Source organism: Didymosphaeria variabile (genome assembly GCF_027946475.1).
Source record: "Didymosphaeria variabile strain IMI 356815 chromosome Unknown scaffold_8, whole genome shotgun sequence".
Taxonomy (NCBI): domain Eukaryota; kingdom Fungi; phylum Ascomycota; class Dothideomycetes; order Pleosporales; family Didymosphaeriaceae; genus Didymosphaeria; species Didymosphaeria variabile.
In genome coordinates this window covers 2,358,697-2,372,317 of record NW_026611627.1, presented here as the reverse complement: position 1 = coordinate 2,372,317, position 13,621 = coordinate 2,358,697, and the positions used below count along the sequence as shown (strand labels likewise).

Genomic DNA, 13,621 nt, shown 5'->3' with positions numbered 1-13,621 from the left:
CCAGAGTCTCACTTGATGAGCGCAGAAGTGATATAAATCAGGGTGGTGTGCAAGTGAAGGCCAGCTGTTGTGGTCTCACTACGTTGATGCTCCAATTGCGCCGTCGCACTTTCCCTGTTTGAGAATTGATAGGCGACGCGCCAAGCCACTTTACGCGTGGTAGACGCGACATGCTAAACCCATTCCCTCCAACAAGCCCCTCGTCGTTTCCCCGTCTACGCACATCTTTGTATACTCGCATTGCATAAACATGAGGTATGTGCTTTGGGACTTGCTACCGTGAAGCCTCTGCCGTCCAAACCTCTTCTGACTATTTCGTTTTCTAACACGCTTCAGCTCTCCGCTACGACCAAGCATGTCGTCTGCAAATCGTGGTGCAGGTCCTTCGAGGAACAACAAGCGTGCCAGGGACGATGGATCCTCACCAGCACACCCGCCGTCAACTCGTACGTGCAAATGAACAAGAATTGTGGAGCGACGTTGACACGCAACAGCGATGGACATGGCCTCCTCTCCGCCCCTGATTCCCCAGGATGACGATATGCTCGATGAGGATAACATCTACCGCGATGTAGATGACCTAGACGAGGAGGCTGAGGAGGGCGCCGGCATCGATCTGTTCGATGACAGATTCGATGGCGAACACTTAGGCTTTCAGAACAACCAGAATTATGAGGGTTCCGATATTGATGATGAAGGAAACTACGAAGACTTGGGTATGGGTGCGAGACGAGAAATTGACCGCCGACTCAATCGACGTGACGCCGAAGCACGACGCCGCATACCTGATGCCTTCTTGCCGGACGACGACGAGGGCGGCATCGGTGAGCTCATAAGAGGAGGCCGCAGGCAACGCCATCGCTATGACGAGGAACAGGATGATATGGATCTTGATGGCGACATTATGGCCGAAGAAATGTCTCTGGAAGCGCTCTCAGACATCAAGGCAAACACATTGACCGACTGGGTGGCACAACCTGTCGTTGCTCGGTCTGTTGCTCGCGAATTCAAGGCATTCCTTACCGAGTATGTGGACGACCAGGGTGTTTCTGTATATGGAGACCGTGTCAAGACCCTTGGTGAGATCAATGCAGAGTCCCTGGAAGTCTCTTTCAATCACCTCACGGAGGGCAAAGCTACCCTCGCTTATTGGGTTGCGAATGCTCCCACAGAGCTGCTGAAGATCTTTGACCAAGTCGCCATGGAAGTAGTGATCTTTCACTACCCGGACTACGAACGCATCCATTCCGAGATTCACGTTCGGATAACAGACATCCCAATCGGACTTACGCTCCGCCAGCTTCGCCAGTCGCATCTGAACTGCCTGGTCCGTGTTAGCGGCGTTGTAACGAGGAGAAGTGGAGTTTTCCCTCAGCTGAAGTACGTTAAATTTGACTGTAACAAATGCGGAACTACCCTAGGACCCTTCCACCAAGATTCAAACGTGGAAGTGAAGATCTCATTCTGTTCGAATTGCCAATCACGAGGTCCTTTCACTGTGAACTCGGAAAGAACGGTCTATCGCAATTACCAGAAGCTCACCCTTCAAGAGTCGCCTGGTACTGTCCCTGCCGGTCGCTTGCCTCGGCATCGAGAAGTAATTTTGCTGTGGGACCTCATCGACTCGGCGAAGCCAGGTGAAGAAATCGAAGTCACTGGAGTTTACCGCAACAACTACGATGCATCCTTGAACAATAAAAATGGGTTTCCTGTGTTCGCCACTATAATAGAGGCAAACCATGTTGTCAAGTCCCATGATCAGTTGGCTGGTTTCCGACTAAGCGAGACAGATGAGCAGCAAATCCGCCAATTATCGAAGGACCCTCAAATCGTCGACAAGATTGTCAACTCTATCGCGCCGAGTATTTATGGACATAAGGACATCAAAACTGCGGTGGCACTTTCGTTGTTCGGCGGTATCAGCAAAGAGGCTGCTGGAGGTCACGCCATGCGTGGCGACATCAATGTCCTCTTACTTGGAGACCCAGGAACTGCCAAATCTCAAGTCCTCAAGTACGTTGAAAAGACTGCCCACCGAGCCGTCTTCGCTACTGGCCAAGGTGCCTCCGCTGTCGGTCTTACGGCTTCGGTTCGCCGCGACCCTATGACAAGCGAATGGACTTTGGAAGGTGGAGCTCTCGTGCTTGCGGACAAGGGCACCTGTCTGATTGATGAGTTCGACAAAATGAACGACCAGGATCGTACGTCTATCCACGAAGCAATGGAGCAGCAGACGATTTCGATTTCCAAGGCTGGTATTGTCACCACACTCCAGGCTCGCTGTGCAATCGTTGCCGCGGCCAATCCCATTGGTGGACGATACAACTCGACCATTCCCTTCTCTCAAAACGTCGAGCTCACCGAGCCTATCTTGTCTCGTTTCGATATTCTGTGCGTCGTGCGCGATACAGTCGACCCCAACGAAGATGAGCGCCTTGCCAAATTCGTCGTGAACTCTCACGCCCGTTCGCAACAGCACACAAATGCGGCGTACTCTGCAGAAAATGGCAACGGTGAGTCTCAGGACATTATGGACGTGGATGCCCAAGCGAACCAGGCAGAGAAAGGGGATATACCGCAGGAACTGCTCAGAAAGTACATTCTCTACTCGAGGGAGAAGTGCAAACCCAAGCTGTATCAGATTGATCAGGACAAGGTCGCCCGACTGTTCGCTGATTTGCGAAAAGAGTCAATGGCAACTGGTGCTTATCCAATCACTGTAAGTAAACCATGATCCAGACTTGTGACCAGGCACTGACAAAGCGCAGGTCCGCCATCTGGAGGCCATTATCCGCATCTCAGAAGCCTTCTGTAAGATGCGACTGTCCGATTACTGCTCGGCCGAAGACATCGACCGCGCCATTGCTGTCACTGTCGATTCGTTCGTTGGTTCGCAGAAGGTCAGCGCGAAGAAGTCTCTCGCTAGGGCATTTGCCAAGTACACTCTTAACCGACCTGGTGCCGTTCGTAAGCCAGCTAGGGCGACTCGGCAAGCTCAACGTGCTGTTGCGTAGATATCATGGGGATAATGATTGGATGATTGATGGTGTTACGGAAAGGCGAAGACAAGTGTGGAAGATGTAGGGAAATATACCATTAAAAGGGCATTGGAAGAGGGCTCGTCTCATTTCTGGCGGTTAGAGGCGTTTTGAAAGCTTTGCTCAATCATCTTAAGATACCAACGCTGTCGTCGCATAACAAGCAAAATGTCGCAAAACAACAATTTGTCATGTTCACATTGCACAGAACGTACCTAGGTAGCCGCACGCTTTCTGGTCACGTGCATTGGCCGGCGCTCTCGCTAGCGCGACATTAGCGAGTTCGCCCACAAGCGAACTTTTGCGGCCGCGATCGAACTTTTTGAACACCCAACTATCGCCGGAGGCATCAACATCGCAGGAACACCACACAATAACTTCCTGAGCTCAAGATGGCACCCAAGAAGGCTAAGAGAAACGCTGACACTATCAACTCGCGCCTTGCGCTTGTTATGAAGTCTGGCAAGTACGTTGCATCTGCCCGTCGTCTCTGCACAGAACTATTTCTAACGAGCTATTTAGGGTCACTCTCGGTTACAAGTCCACCCTGAAGAGCCTGCGCAACGGAAAGGCACGTACCAAAACCCTTCCTCGTCCTTCCACAGCAAATACGAAATCTCCCGCCTATCTGACGATGTCTGAAATGGCTATAGGAGCAGTGTCTTGTGGCTTGTGGTAGATGCCTGTTAGTATCTCAACTAACATTCTCACAGGCTAAGCTTGTTATCATCGCTGGAAACACGCCGCCGCTCCGCAAGTCTGAGCTTGAGTACTATGCCATGCTTTCCAAGACCTCCGTCCACCACTTCTCCGGCAACAACGTACGTATTCCTTTCTGGACCCCCTCTCATGGCCTAACGACGAGATACCGATCGGTACTTGAGGGCTGGCCCTGAGAAGAGGTCTACTGCGACTTCGGAGGGTTTTCGACTAACGTGAATCTGTAATAGATTGAGCTTGGTACTGCTTGCGGTAAGCTCTTCCGCTGCTCCACCATGTCCATCCTCGATGCTGGTATGTATTTCCATGCGTTGACAACGATACCATGATCTAACCCACATCAGGTGACTCCGATATCTTGAGCGCCGACACTGCTTAAGTGCATATGCAGAGGACAAGACAAGCCGCGGATTGGGCAGATAGACTATGATACCTCACGATATGAGTCATGCAAAAGTGGCTGAAAGCAATGAGACTATGAGTCATCTCAAGATCCTGCTTGAATTTGTTTTCGTGATAATCGTGTGCTACCGTGACGTTGAGTGCTGCACATGCTCTGTGAGAAAATAGCTTTTGACAGTAACAGCATCGAAAAGCTGGAGTCGCGGCAAAGTGCTGCCAATCTGCCCTACAACGCAACTGCAGCATCTATCATCATCCTGAGCAATTGCTGTGATCATGAAACTCGAGGTGTCGAACGTGATTACTAAAAAAGGAACGAAGGAATTGCATCAATGTGCACCTTCCGCCGTTGCCTAGTATAGACTAGCGTCGCCCACACTGATTTCCAATCAACCAAGCGCTCACACTCAAAGACCTTCTCCCGAGCGTCCACTTCCACCACACCACAACTGACAGCAGGGTAAGATTTGCTCCTTCCTCAAGCGCACGCTCAAAAATCCGCGTTTCCGCAGTTTTGCAGAGTCACGCTTTCCGTCTTTCCGCTCTAGAAGGTCTTCCGCTCATTGTCTCTGCAGAACAACAGTCAAAATGGCTCGCCGTCCCGCCCGTTGCTACAGGTACTGCAAGAACAAGCCGGTATGTTTGGATCCTAGCGTCAACAGAGTGCAAGACTGACGTTTCCGCGCAGTATCCCAAGTCGCGCTTCAACCGTGGTGTACCCGACCCTAAGATCCGTATCTTCGATCTTGGCCGCAAGAGGGCCAACGCCGACGAATTCCCGCTATGCATCCACCTTGTCTCGAACGAGTACGAGCAGCTGTCCTCTGAGGCGCTTGAGGCCGCCCGTATTTGCGCCAACAAGTACCTCGTCAAGGTTGCCGGAAAGGAAGGTTTCCATCTCCGTGTCCGCGCCCACCCCTACCACGTCGTCCGTATCAACAAGATGTTGTCGTGCGCTGGTGCCGATAGATTGCAGACGGGCATGCGTGGTGCCTTTGGCAAGCCCAACGGTACTGTCGCCCGTGTGAACATTGGCCAGATCATCTTGTCCGTCCGCACGAGGGACACCAACCGCGCCACCGCCCTTGAGGCTCTTAGGCGATCCCAGTACAAGGTATGTCGAAGCACGGTGCAATTTTGACAGCCGCTAACGTCGTGCAGTTCCCCGGTCGCCAGAAGATCATCGTATCCAAGAACTGGGGCTTCACCAGTCTCCGCCGCGAGGACTACATTACCAAGCGCCAGGAGGGCAAGATCAAGATTGACGGTGCCTACGTCCAGTTCCTTGGCAACAAGGGCAAGCTCGCCGACAACGTCCGCCGCTTCCCTGATGCTTTCAAGCAGGAGGCATAGATGGGTGACGGCATGAAGGATGTGGCGTGAAGATTTGCATGGGTTTAGTGGGATACCGGATCATGGCGTGTCTTGCTTTGCTTTCTATACCTCGAGTCATGGATGAAGGCTGAAGTAGCATTCCTGTAGAATGGCGCAGAGGAAGCCTGACGATGACAATGGTACACGAACAATCAATCTCAAAACATCCAAAGCGCACATGTGCAATGATTGTGAAAGTGGGTGTTTGGTGTAGCAGCCTCGCTACTTGGATATTGACTAACAAATTGGTCAGACGTGCAAATGGTATCCCGAGCACAAGCCTCATAATCAAAAGCCCACGGGTACATTCTAGTTCTATGTCCCACAGGACTGATGTTAGGTGCAACGTATTCGAGATTGAACCTGAGCTTGGTTTGCATGTTCCTGCATTGTTTTAGCACAACAACCAGCCGACTCGCTGTACACTTTCCCCTTGTCATGAAAACATTCGTTGGAAGCTATATACCCCAGCGCCTTAGACTAGTATGTTTATCGCCACGTACCATGTCCATGTTTGCGGTCAGATCTGCACGATCCATGTCCATTGTTCAAAGGCAGCTTTTCGGGACTTCTCGATATGGCATCCCGACCATTGCTAAACACACACACACGGTCACTCGGGGGACGAGCTTGTGAACGTAGAACAGAGCATACTTACGCCAAGCTCCTGGAAGCCACTAGGCGCGGAGTATGCTCAGAGTCAGTCACCCCGAATATCGAAAGTTCTATGGATAGGTAGTGGTGGATTGTCTATGGGGGTCCGGGGTCTCTATTTCGGCTCAACGGTGTATGAATTTGGAGCAGCCTATGCGTATGTAACATCTATTGGTATGCTACAGCCGTAGCGCGCTAGGACTTAGGATGTATTTCGTCATAGCAATCTCGAGATTGGAATCACAAACGGCAATGGGAAGTTCAGCATTCATAGACATGACCTCCCTAGTTTAGCATATCTGATTCTCGACATACATTCATAAGGATACAAAGGCCAAATGAAAGTTAGGGACTATGCATCAAACGTGACAAGTATTCGGCCGTACAACCGGCTATCGAAGCATGCAGCTATGGAGCTATCAGTGCAGAGCCACATACCTTGTTTTCAAAGGAGCGATTGGAGGCCTCTAGGAGCCGAAGGATCGTGTCAAAGAACCGCATTATGTGGCATTCTGCCATGACTCTCCGGCAATGGCCCCACCGGAAGGATCTATATCTTCACTTTGTCTACGTCGTGTTTCGAAATTGTTCACTTGGTTTGCACCGATCGACCAACCTTAGGAATCGGTACTCCGAATCTGACTATGTTCTCTTCGTATGATCTGAATAGGGTCGCACCAGTAGTTGGCTACTAATACTGCTTTCGAGATCTTGCTCCAGTGACAACCCTATAAAATCAGCACAACATCCGGACATAAGGGTGTGGTGGGGGCTGCTACCTATTAAGGTCGTGAGATATCGTTGAAGGACGCTCTGAACGTAGTATAGCCAACTTGGACTATTGACGGAAGGTTGACAGGTTGAATGAGATCATGTCATAAGAAGCAGGTTTAGAAGCAGGTTTAGAAGCAGGTTTAGAAGCAGTCTGTGCCCAACCATACCGCACAGTATAAAAACTTCTCCTCCACGAACACCTTCGCTATGTCCCTCCCAACAGTCACAACCAGCGATTCGTCTTTATCGTGATCTGCCGTTATAGTAATGTCAAGTGCTTCACGGTCTGTTGAAGCGTTCATGCCTTTTGGGAACAACGACATCATACACGAAAGGCTCTTTGATGTGTTCTCCACAAGCCACACTATCAGGGGACATAGGGGGATTCTCCCGCACAATTGGGCTCGTGCGGCGTGTTTCTCTTGCGATACTTGTGTCATTATCCATTGTGGCCGCACCCCCAGAAAGATCGGCAGGTATTCAAGCTTAAGCTAGAGTCGGCTGTAAGTTCTAAGCTGAGACTGTCCTTTCGTAGTAGGACTATTATGATTCTGGCGCTTCATTGCAGCGGTCACTCGCTGGTATGCCCGAAAGTCTACAATCTGATTGGCGAAGGAGACTTTTTCGTTCCCGATGCTAGAAGACGCATCGTCGAATAACTCCTGCACTGTATGGGTAGATGAAAGGACCGATCCAGGGATGTTCTTTTCCGAGTCTTGATACGCGTTGCGTTAATCTCTGCCTGCAATGTACGCATATCTAAGCAATCCCGTCGACCTCTTTTTTCTTGCTCCTGAATGCTGTATCTGAGGTCTCCCTAATTCCTTTCAGGGACACTGGCACACAAAACCATCAGACACTGCTCGCATTAGCTGCGCAAGTGGATATAACAAGATCAGAAATCAAGGGCTGTGACCTGGCCATGCAGCAAACCTAATGCTTGCATCGTATACTCTTTCCATGCGTCTCTAACATGCTGTTGCCAGTTGAAGCCGGACCCGCCTTCGGCCTGTCCGCACAAATGGCCAAGCCTTGCATCTAGACATGAGAAGACAGCAGTTCATCCAGTCAGTACCGCATCGCAGGAGTCCAGGAAGAGCAGCTGCGCGAAGAGTTGCTAGATGCCGATGATGCTTTGCCGTGCCACCAGCATCCGGAGCTTGAAGAGCACTTGTTCAAGTCGTGCACTCGAAGACGGTAGGAACGCAACACTAAGTATTGGATTGAAGCTTCTGGAGCGGTAATCTGGGATGAAGCGAAGGGAGAAGGATTGAGGACGAACGAAGAAATGCTGTGTTTCACAGTTGGAAGAACCTGATAGCTAACCTCTTGCTCTTCAGTTTGAGGCAGTCGTGTCCAACAAGCCTTGTGGTTGGCAAACCAGAGTCCATTAATGCTTCATAACGATATGAATTTACACATCGCAGCATCTATTCATCTCCATGCCGATGCTCTTGATACCAGGTATACATACACAGCCAGCGATAACCTTCTCATCAACGCAACCATGTCTGGCTGGCAAACCTACGCAGCTAGACGTATTGCACAACTGACGGACACTACGCCTGTATCAGAATAAGCTCACACCGCGGTGGGAGCTACATTGCGCCCCCCATCCGTCTTATCGCGGCTGAGAAAGTGTGTGCGCATACGCAGTGCAGGCACCTCATCCGCACTCGCTCCATCCCGAACTGTTACGCCACAACTTCATTCACCCATGGCTGAAGATATCATTTCCAAACTCGAACTTCTTTTGTATTCATATCGTATCGTATCGTGGTACATCGCTCAAATGCCGCAAGGTGAAGATGGCACGGTCTGAAGTATTGTATGCAGGTCGCATGATTGAAAGAATCTTACGAATTATACGTTCAAATGGCCGGGCCGAAGGCAGAAAGAGAGAAACGCCCAGTATGCAAGGTTTCGCCGAAGCCGCTGGACTTTTTCAGTAGCAAGGAGATGGGTGGAAAAGGACGAGATTCTGGGTATAGATTGCCGTCGAGAGGGAACGAATGGGTGTCGCTAATATGCTGTCGTTCATATCCCATGTCGAAACAACTTGTCGATGGTCTTAGTGTCCTGTGTCACCGCAGGATGAGCAATACAGTACTCGAAGATTTGACCCAACACTATAGCTCACAATTAGATGTCGATACTTCGAGTTACGAGAACTTGGCAGCTCTATGTCCGCCAATTGGGTTCAAGTTCGGGCTTGCTTTGCCGCCGCTGCCCCAGGAGAGACCGCTTAATCGCTTGTTGCTCGTGCTGGAGGTCGTCGATGCCCCATCTCTCCCCTTGCCGTCGAGCCCCTCCTCTTCTTCCATACTGAACAGGCCCTGCTCTTCTTCGATCCTCTCGCGATTAATGCTGCTGCTGCTGACAGCTCTGTCCATGCCAAGACGCCCACTTGGGCTTCCGATGCTGGAGGCGGAGGTGAGCCGATTCATGCCTGGGTGCATAGGAACGCTAGGCGGACCGCCTTCTTCCGAAGCACGTGATGAAAGCCGTGTGCGCTGTAGTTGCTGGCTGATCATGCTCATAGAGGCTTGCCGGGGAGGTGAGGAGACGAAGGAATTTGCATCATTGTGTGGTCGTGTCATGGCACGGAGTGACGGGCTGGCGCCAGGGTGTAGGGTGGAGTTGCGGAGCGGTGAGCCCACATGTCCAAATTGCGAGCCTAGTGAACCAGATTCGAAAGTAGATTCCTGCGTAGGACGCTTGCCCCAGATAGACTGGAATCGGGAGGGTGAGGATCCAGCTTTGGCGTCTGATGCTGTTGGAGAGGCACCCAACCTAGAAAAAGAGGTTCGATGAGAGAGAGAATTGCCGTCATTGTCGCCATGATCGCGCGAAAATCGGCGCATCTTCTCCTGTGGAGTCAGTAAGTCGTTCAACGAGCTCGGTATCAGATCTTCTTCGAATTTCCCGAGGTTTTCCAGATCATCCCATTCGTCGTTCATGGCGAGCGGCGGTCGCGCGCCAACACTCGAGGACATCATGCCCCTTGACCGATGCGCACCCATCTCGGAGTGCATGATTCGACGGCCTGCGGGCTGTTCGATCGACTCAGGCGGAGAAGATCCCAATGCTGCAGCCATGCTCCGAGAGTTCTCGCCGAATGCTGAATCATGCAGATTTCGAAGAGCCGGAGACTCGCCAAGGAAGGACTGGGGAGGAGAGCCGGTGAGGAACTTGGCGGGAACAGAAGAAGCAACAGGGCCATATCGTGCCATGTGAGAGACACCTTGGCTGTCGAATGACGCCGGCAGCTGCACGTCCATGACGCTGAGGCCCTTCTGCACGGGTGAGATGGGCATACGGCCGTTCTCATTGGGGGGAGATCCATAGTTGGAACCGGGATGAGAGGAGAAGGTGGTGTCAATGGTGGGTATCATGTCGTACTGGTCCTTCTGGTTGCCGAGATATTCGTCCTGCGGCGGATATTGATATTGGGCATTGGCGGGTGCTAGATGGGCCATGGATAACAGCGAACTGCTGGGTGCGGGGTCGGGATGATGTGGGATATTCATACGGCCAAACGGACCTCCTCCGCCATGACCGTGGCCATGATGTCCGATGTTGTTGCGATTTACGACGTGACCGTTGGGGAGAATGTGTGCGAGCATGCATTTGGGACCGAATTTGCAGTTGCCCTGCGTACGTTAGGGCCAATGCTGGTTGCTTTCGCTGTAGGTCCTACCTTTGTGAAGTACTTGCAAGGTGCGCGCTCCGTCAGCGGCTCATCCGAATGCAGGAAGGGACAGGCTTTGCCGGCCTGGCAAGCTCCCTGGCGGTAGAATTTGCACGGCACATGCGAGGTACCTGGTGGGCGCGTCAGTGAAGAAACTCGACATGACAGCAGTAAGCGCACTCTTGTTGTTCGGGGGGCTGCGCGGGCCGCCAAAGCCCATCTCGCGCAAGTTCGCTCCATGTCCGTGTCCGTTGCTGCCCATGCGACCATGCGGCCCGCCTGGCACCGGCATAGGCCCGTTGCCGTTCGCGCCCGTCATGCCGCCGTTGGAGGAGTTGTTTCTGAAGTCGGCCGAGGAGCGGTGGGAGATGCGTGGAGTGTTCTGCTGCAGACTGGCGGGCGGCGGGTTGAGCTGGTGGGCGAATGGGTCTTGTTGGAGTGGTGGGGGTGAGTGGTGGGGTTTGTCTGCAAGCCGCGCTTCCTGCGATTGACGGGGCGCAAACGCAGTCATGGTAGCGCCGAGCGAGGGTAAGTCTGGTCAAAGGGAGGAAGCAGAGGGCAGGATCCGGCAGACAGCCTCGCGCACGAGGGACTGGGAGCGTGAGAGCGCGCAAAAGGTCTGGCGTGGGTATGGCGAAGAGCGCACAGTGTGCTAGGCTGGAGCCGGCTTAGCGCGCGGCGTCGAGGAACGTCGGCAGCCACAAGGCGACATGTATCGTCTCGCCTCCGCACTACACCCCGGCCGATAGCGTATGGACCACGGCGCAGCTCAAGCTGGAGGTCACTGCTGCTTCGCAGGATCGTGGGAGAAGTCGGGGCAGAAGTGCATTCAGAGGTTGCTGAAGTGCCCATGATGCAGGCTGCCCGCCCAGCTCTTAAGAGGTCGTGCTGGCGTCACGCGTGGCCAAGCATCATCACGCGAGCCGCTGAGGCAGACACAGACGCGCTCCAAGGCAGGCGCGATACCCGGTTCTGTGCTCGAAAACAGACCAAAGTCAGGCCCATGCATCCAGAACAGGCACGCTCCACCATTTTACTGACCATGTTGACCGTGATGGGAGCTTCACTCGGGCCAGAATTCGAGGTCACTCGCCGCCGGGACGCGCCTTCCCGACCTGTCTCAGACTGCGCGCCCATGTGAGATACCGCGGGCAGTCTTCCAGCCAACCACACGGGCATGCCGCCTAGGCACCTACGAACCTCACCCTTCGCCACAACCCGTCATCTGCGCCTCGCAGGCCATCGTCATCTGCAGCAACCTTGTCACATCATTGATTGTTTCGTTGTCCGCTATGTACAGAACAATCGACCATCTAATCCATATCCCCATATCACTGCTCTCCGCTATCCTCCAGTAACCAAAAAGAAAAGACATATATGCTAGAAGCTGCTGCTCTGAGATGGTACAGTGCGGCCGGCCATTCGTGCCTTCATGTGCCTGGTCCCATACCTGCACACGCCGTATTAGCGCCAAAGAATATCTCCCTTCTGATGCTTGTACTAACTGTGCCCGATGCGAAGGATGCCGGCAGAGCACGAGTTGTTGTACCAGTCCATATTCAGGTCGTCCATCATAAATATCTGTGGTATCCCCAAGTTGTACGTGCAAGCGCTAAACTGGATGCCAGACAGCGCATGAAACTGATCGTTGAAAGCAACTTGTGTGAGTTGACAGTTGATGTACCCCCAGCACGGCGGGATCGTGACGTTCTGTTCCGCTACCACTACCTCGCCCTGCAGTGTCTTGTCATACCGGTAGCCCGATATCCGGAGCGTGCAAGGCGTGATGCCGTTCAAGGCACATCCAAAATACCCAGAACGAGCATTGAACCAGTACGCGTCCACCGAAGCACGAGGGCCTGCGCCAAACTCCCCCGGAAGTAGCGTCCCTGCAAATGCAGAGTTTGGTAGCAGGCTGCTGCCGACCGGTAGGAAGATGGCCACGTTGGGTTGCGAAATCGCCGCATACGGCTCCCACTTGTCGGGGAGATAGGCGAACCCGTTTGCGTAGAAGAGATGGTGGTACGGATTTCTCATGCCGCTGACTGGGAGGACATCGCTGTCTTGACCAGAAACAGTCGAATCGTCAAAAGTAAGCGTGAAGTTGCCTGATTCTCCACACGATGTTGGCCCAGGCGCTTCCTCGGCCGCTCGTGCTACGATCCTAGTCTCTACTTGCGTGGCTGTGGCTGTGGCTGCAGTTGCATCTCCAACGATAATGGTGGTTACAATGACCGTTTGGAATGTCGTCAATCTGCGGCTGCTGGAGCTGGGGAACCCAAATGAAGGTAATGCTGATGTCTATACTGGGTGTTAGCGGGTGTTTTACAGTCTGTAAGATGTTCTTTGAGTAACACACGATAGCACTAGCAGACAAGCTCTGTAATGGGAGCAGTCCTGAGACGGGGAGTTGCCGACTGCTTGGCTCGATCCAATCCAAAGAACGTAGCTCCGAAAGCGGCGTCTGCCGCAAAGTGCGAGTCGTCAACGCCAGGTCAGTCCAGTCAGGCCCCGTTATCGATGGGTACGTCCCAGTCCAGTAAGAGTGGGTGGTCGTAACATTGGGCTTTGGGAAAACGAGGCTGAACTCTGCGTCGGCATATGCTAGAACTTTGGTCATCGTAGCTGCGGTGGCAGCTTGAACAGGCTCCGTTGAGTTCACCCTCGAGGTGGGAAACGGAGGACTTGTCGGAGTCTGCGACGTGGGAACAGGGGGCGTGACAGCACTTTCTGAATTGGACGCTGCAGGAGCACTGGTTGGAGGAACTTGTATAGAGGTAGCTGCTGTGCTGCCTGCGGACGAAGTGCCTATCGAGATGGCTGGGCCGGATGTACTGCTGGCAAGCGATCCCTACAGCATCGTTTCAGCAGGTGCTACGTAAGGGAGCTTGGGGTAGTTTACGGAGAAGCTGGCAGACAAGCTTTGCAACGACGAGACTGATAAGCTTGTTCCACTACCCGTCGTAGA

At 52.8% G+C, this 13,621-nt stretch overlaps 4 protein-coding genes across 4 annotated transcripts; 2 read left to right on the top strand and 2 right to left on the bottom strand.

Annotated features, from left to right (window-relative positions):
• Positions 1-250: 250 nt before the first annotated feature.
• MCM2 (MCM DNA helicase complex subunit) lies at positions 251-3,014 on the top strand (the record flags this gene model as incomplete). Its single annotated transcript, XM_056219737.1, has 4 exons — positions 251-255; positions 337-446; positions 495-2,719; positions 2,769-3,014. The coding sequence occupies 4 exons, from the start codon at positions 251-253 to the stop codon at positions 3,012-3,014; spliced, it is 2,586 nt and encodes an 861-aa protein (XP_056066864.1).
• Positions 3,015-3,430: 416 nt separating this feature from the next.
• On the top strand, positions 3,431-4,137 carry RPL30 (60S ribosomal protein L30; the record flags this gene model as incomplete). Its single annotated transcript, XM_056219736.1, has 5 exons — positions 3,431-3,504; positions 3,561-3,609; positions 3,752-3,859; positions 3,989-4,052; positions 4,103-4,137. The coding sequence occupies 5 exons, from the start codon at positions 3,431-3,433 to the stop codon at positions 4,135-4,137; spliced, it is 330 nt and encodes a 109-aa protein (XP_056066863.1).
• A 4,987-nt stretch (positions 4,138-9,124) lies between these two features.
• On the bottom strand, positions 9,125-11,164 carry N0V89_010997 (uncharacterized protein; the record flags this gene model as incomplete). The annotated part of the gene is made up of 3 exons (XM_056219735.1): positions 9,125-10,615; positions 10,663-10,784; positions 10,834-11,164. The coding sequence occupies 3 exons, from the start codon at positions 11,162-11,164 to the stop codon at positions 9,125-9,127; spliced, it is 1,944 nt and encodes a 647-aa protein (XP_056066862.1).
• Positions 11,165-12,153: 989 nt separating this feature from the next.
• N0V89_010996 (uncharacterized protein) lies at positions 12,154-12,690 on the bottom strand (the record flags this gene model as incomplete). The annotated part of the gene is made up of 1 exon (XM_056219734.1): positions 12,154-12,690. The coding sequence occupies one exon, from the start codon at positions 12,688-12,690 to the stop codon at positions 12,154-12,156; it is 537 nt and encodes a 178-aa protein (XP_056066861.1).
• Between the last annotated feature and the right edge of the window lie 931 nt (positions 12,691-13,621).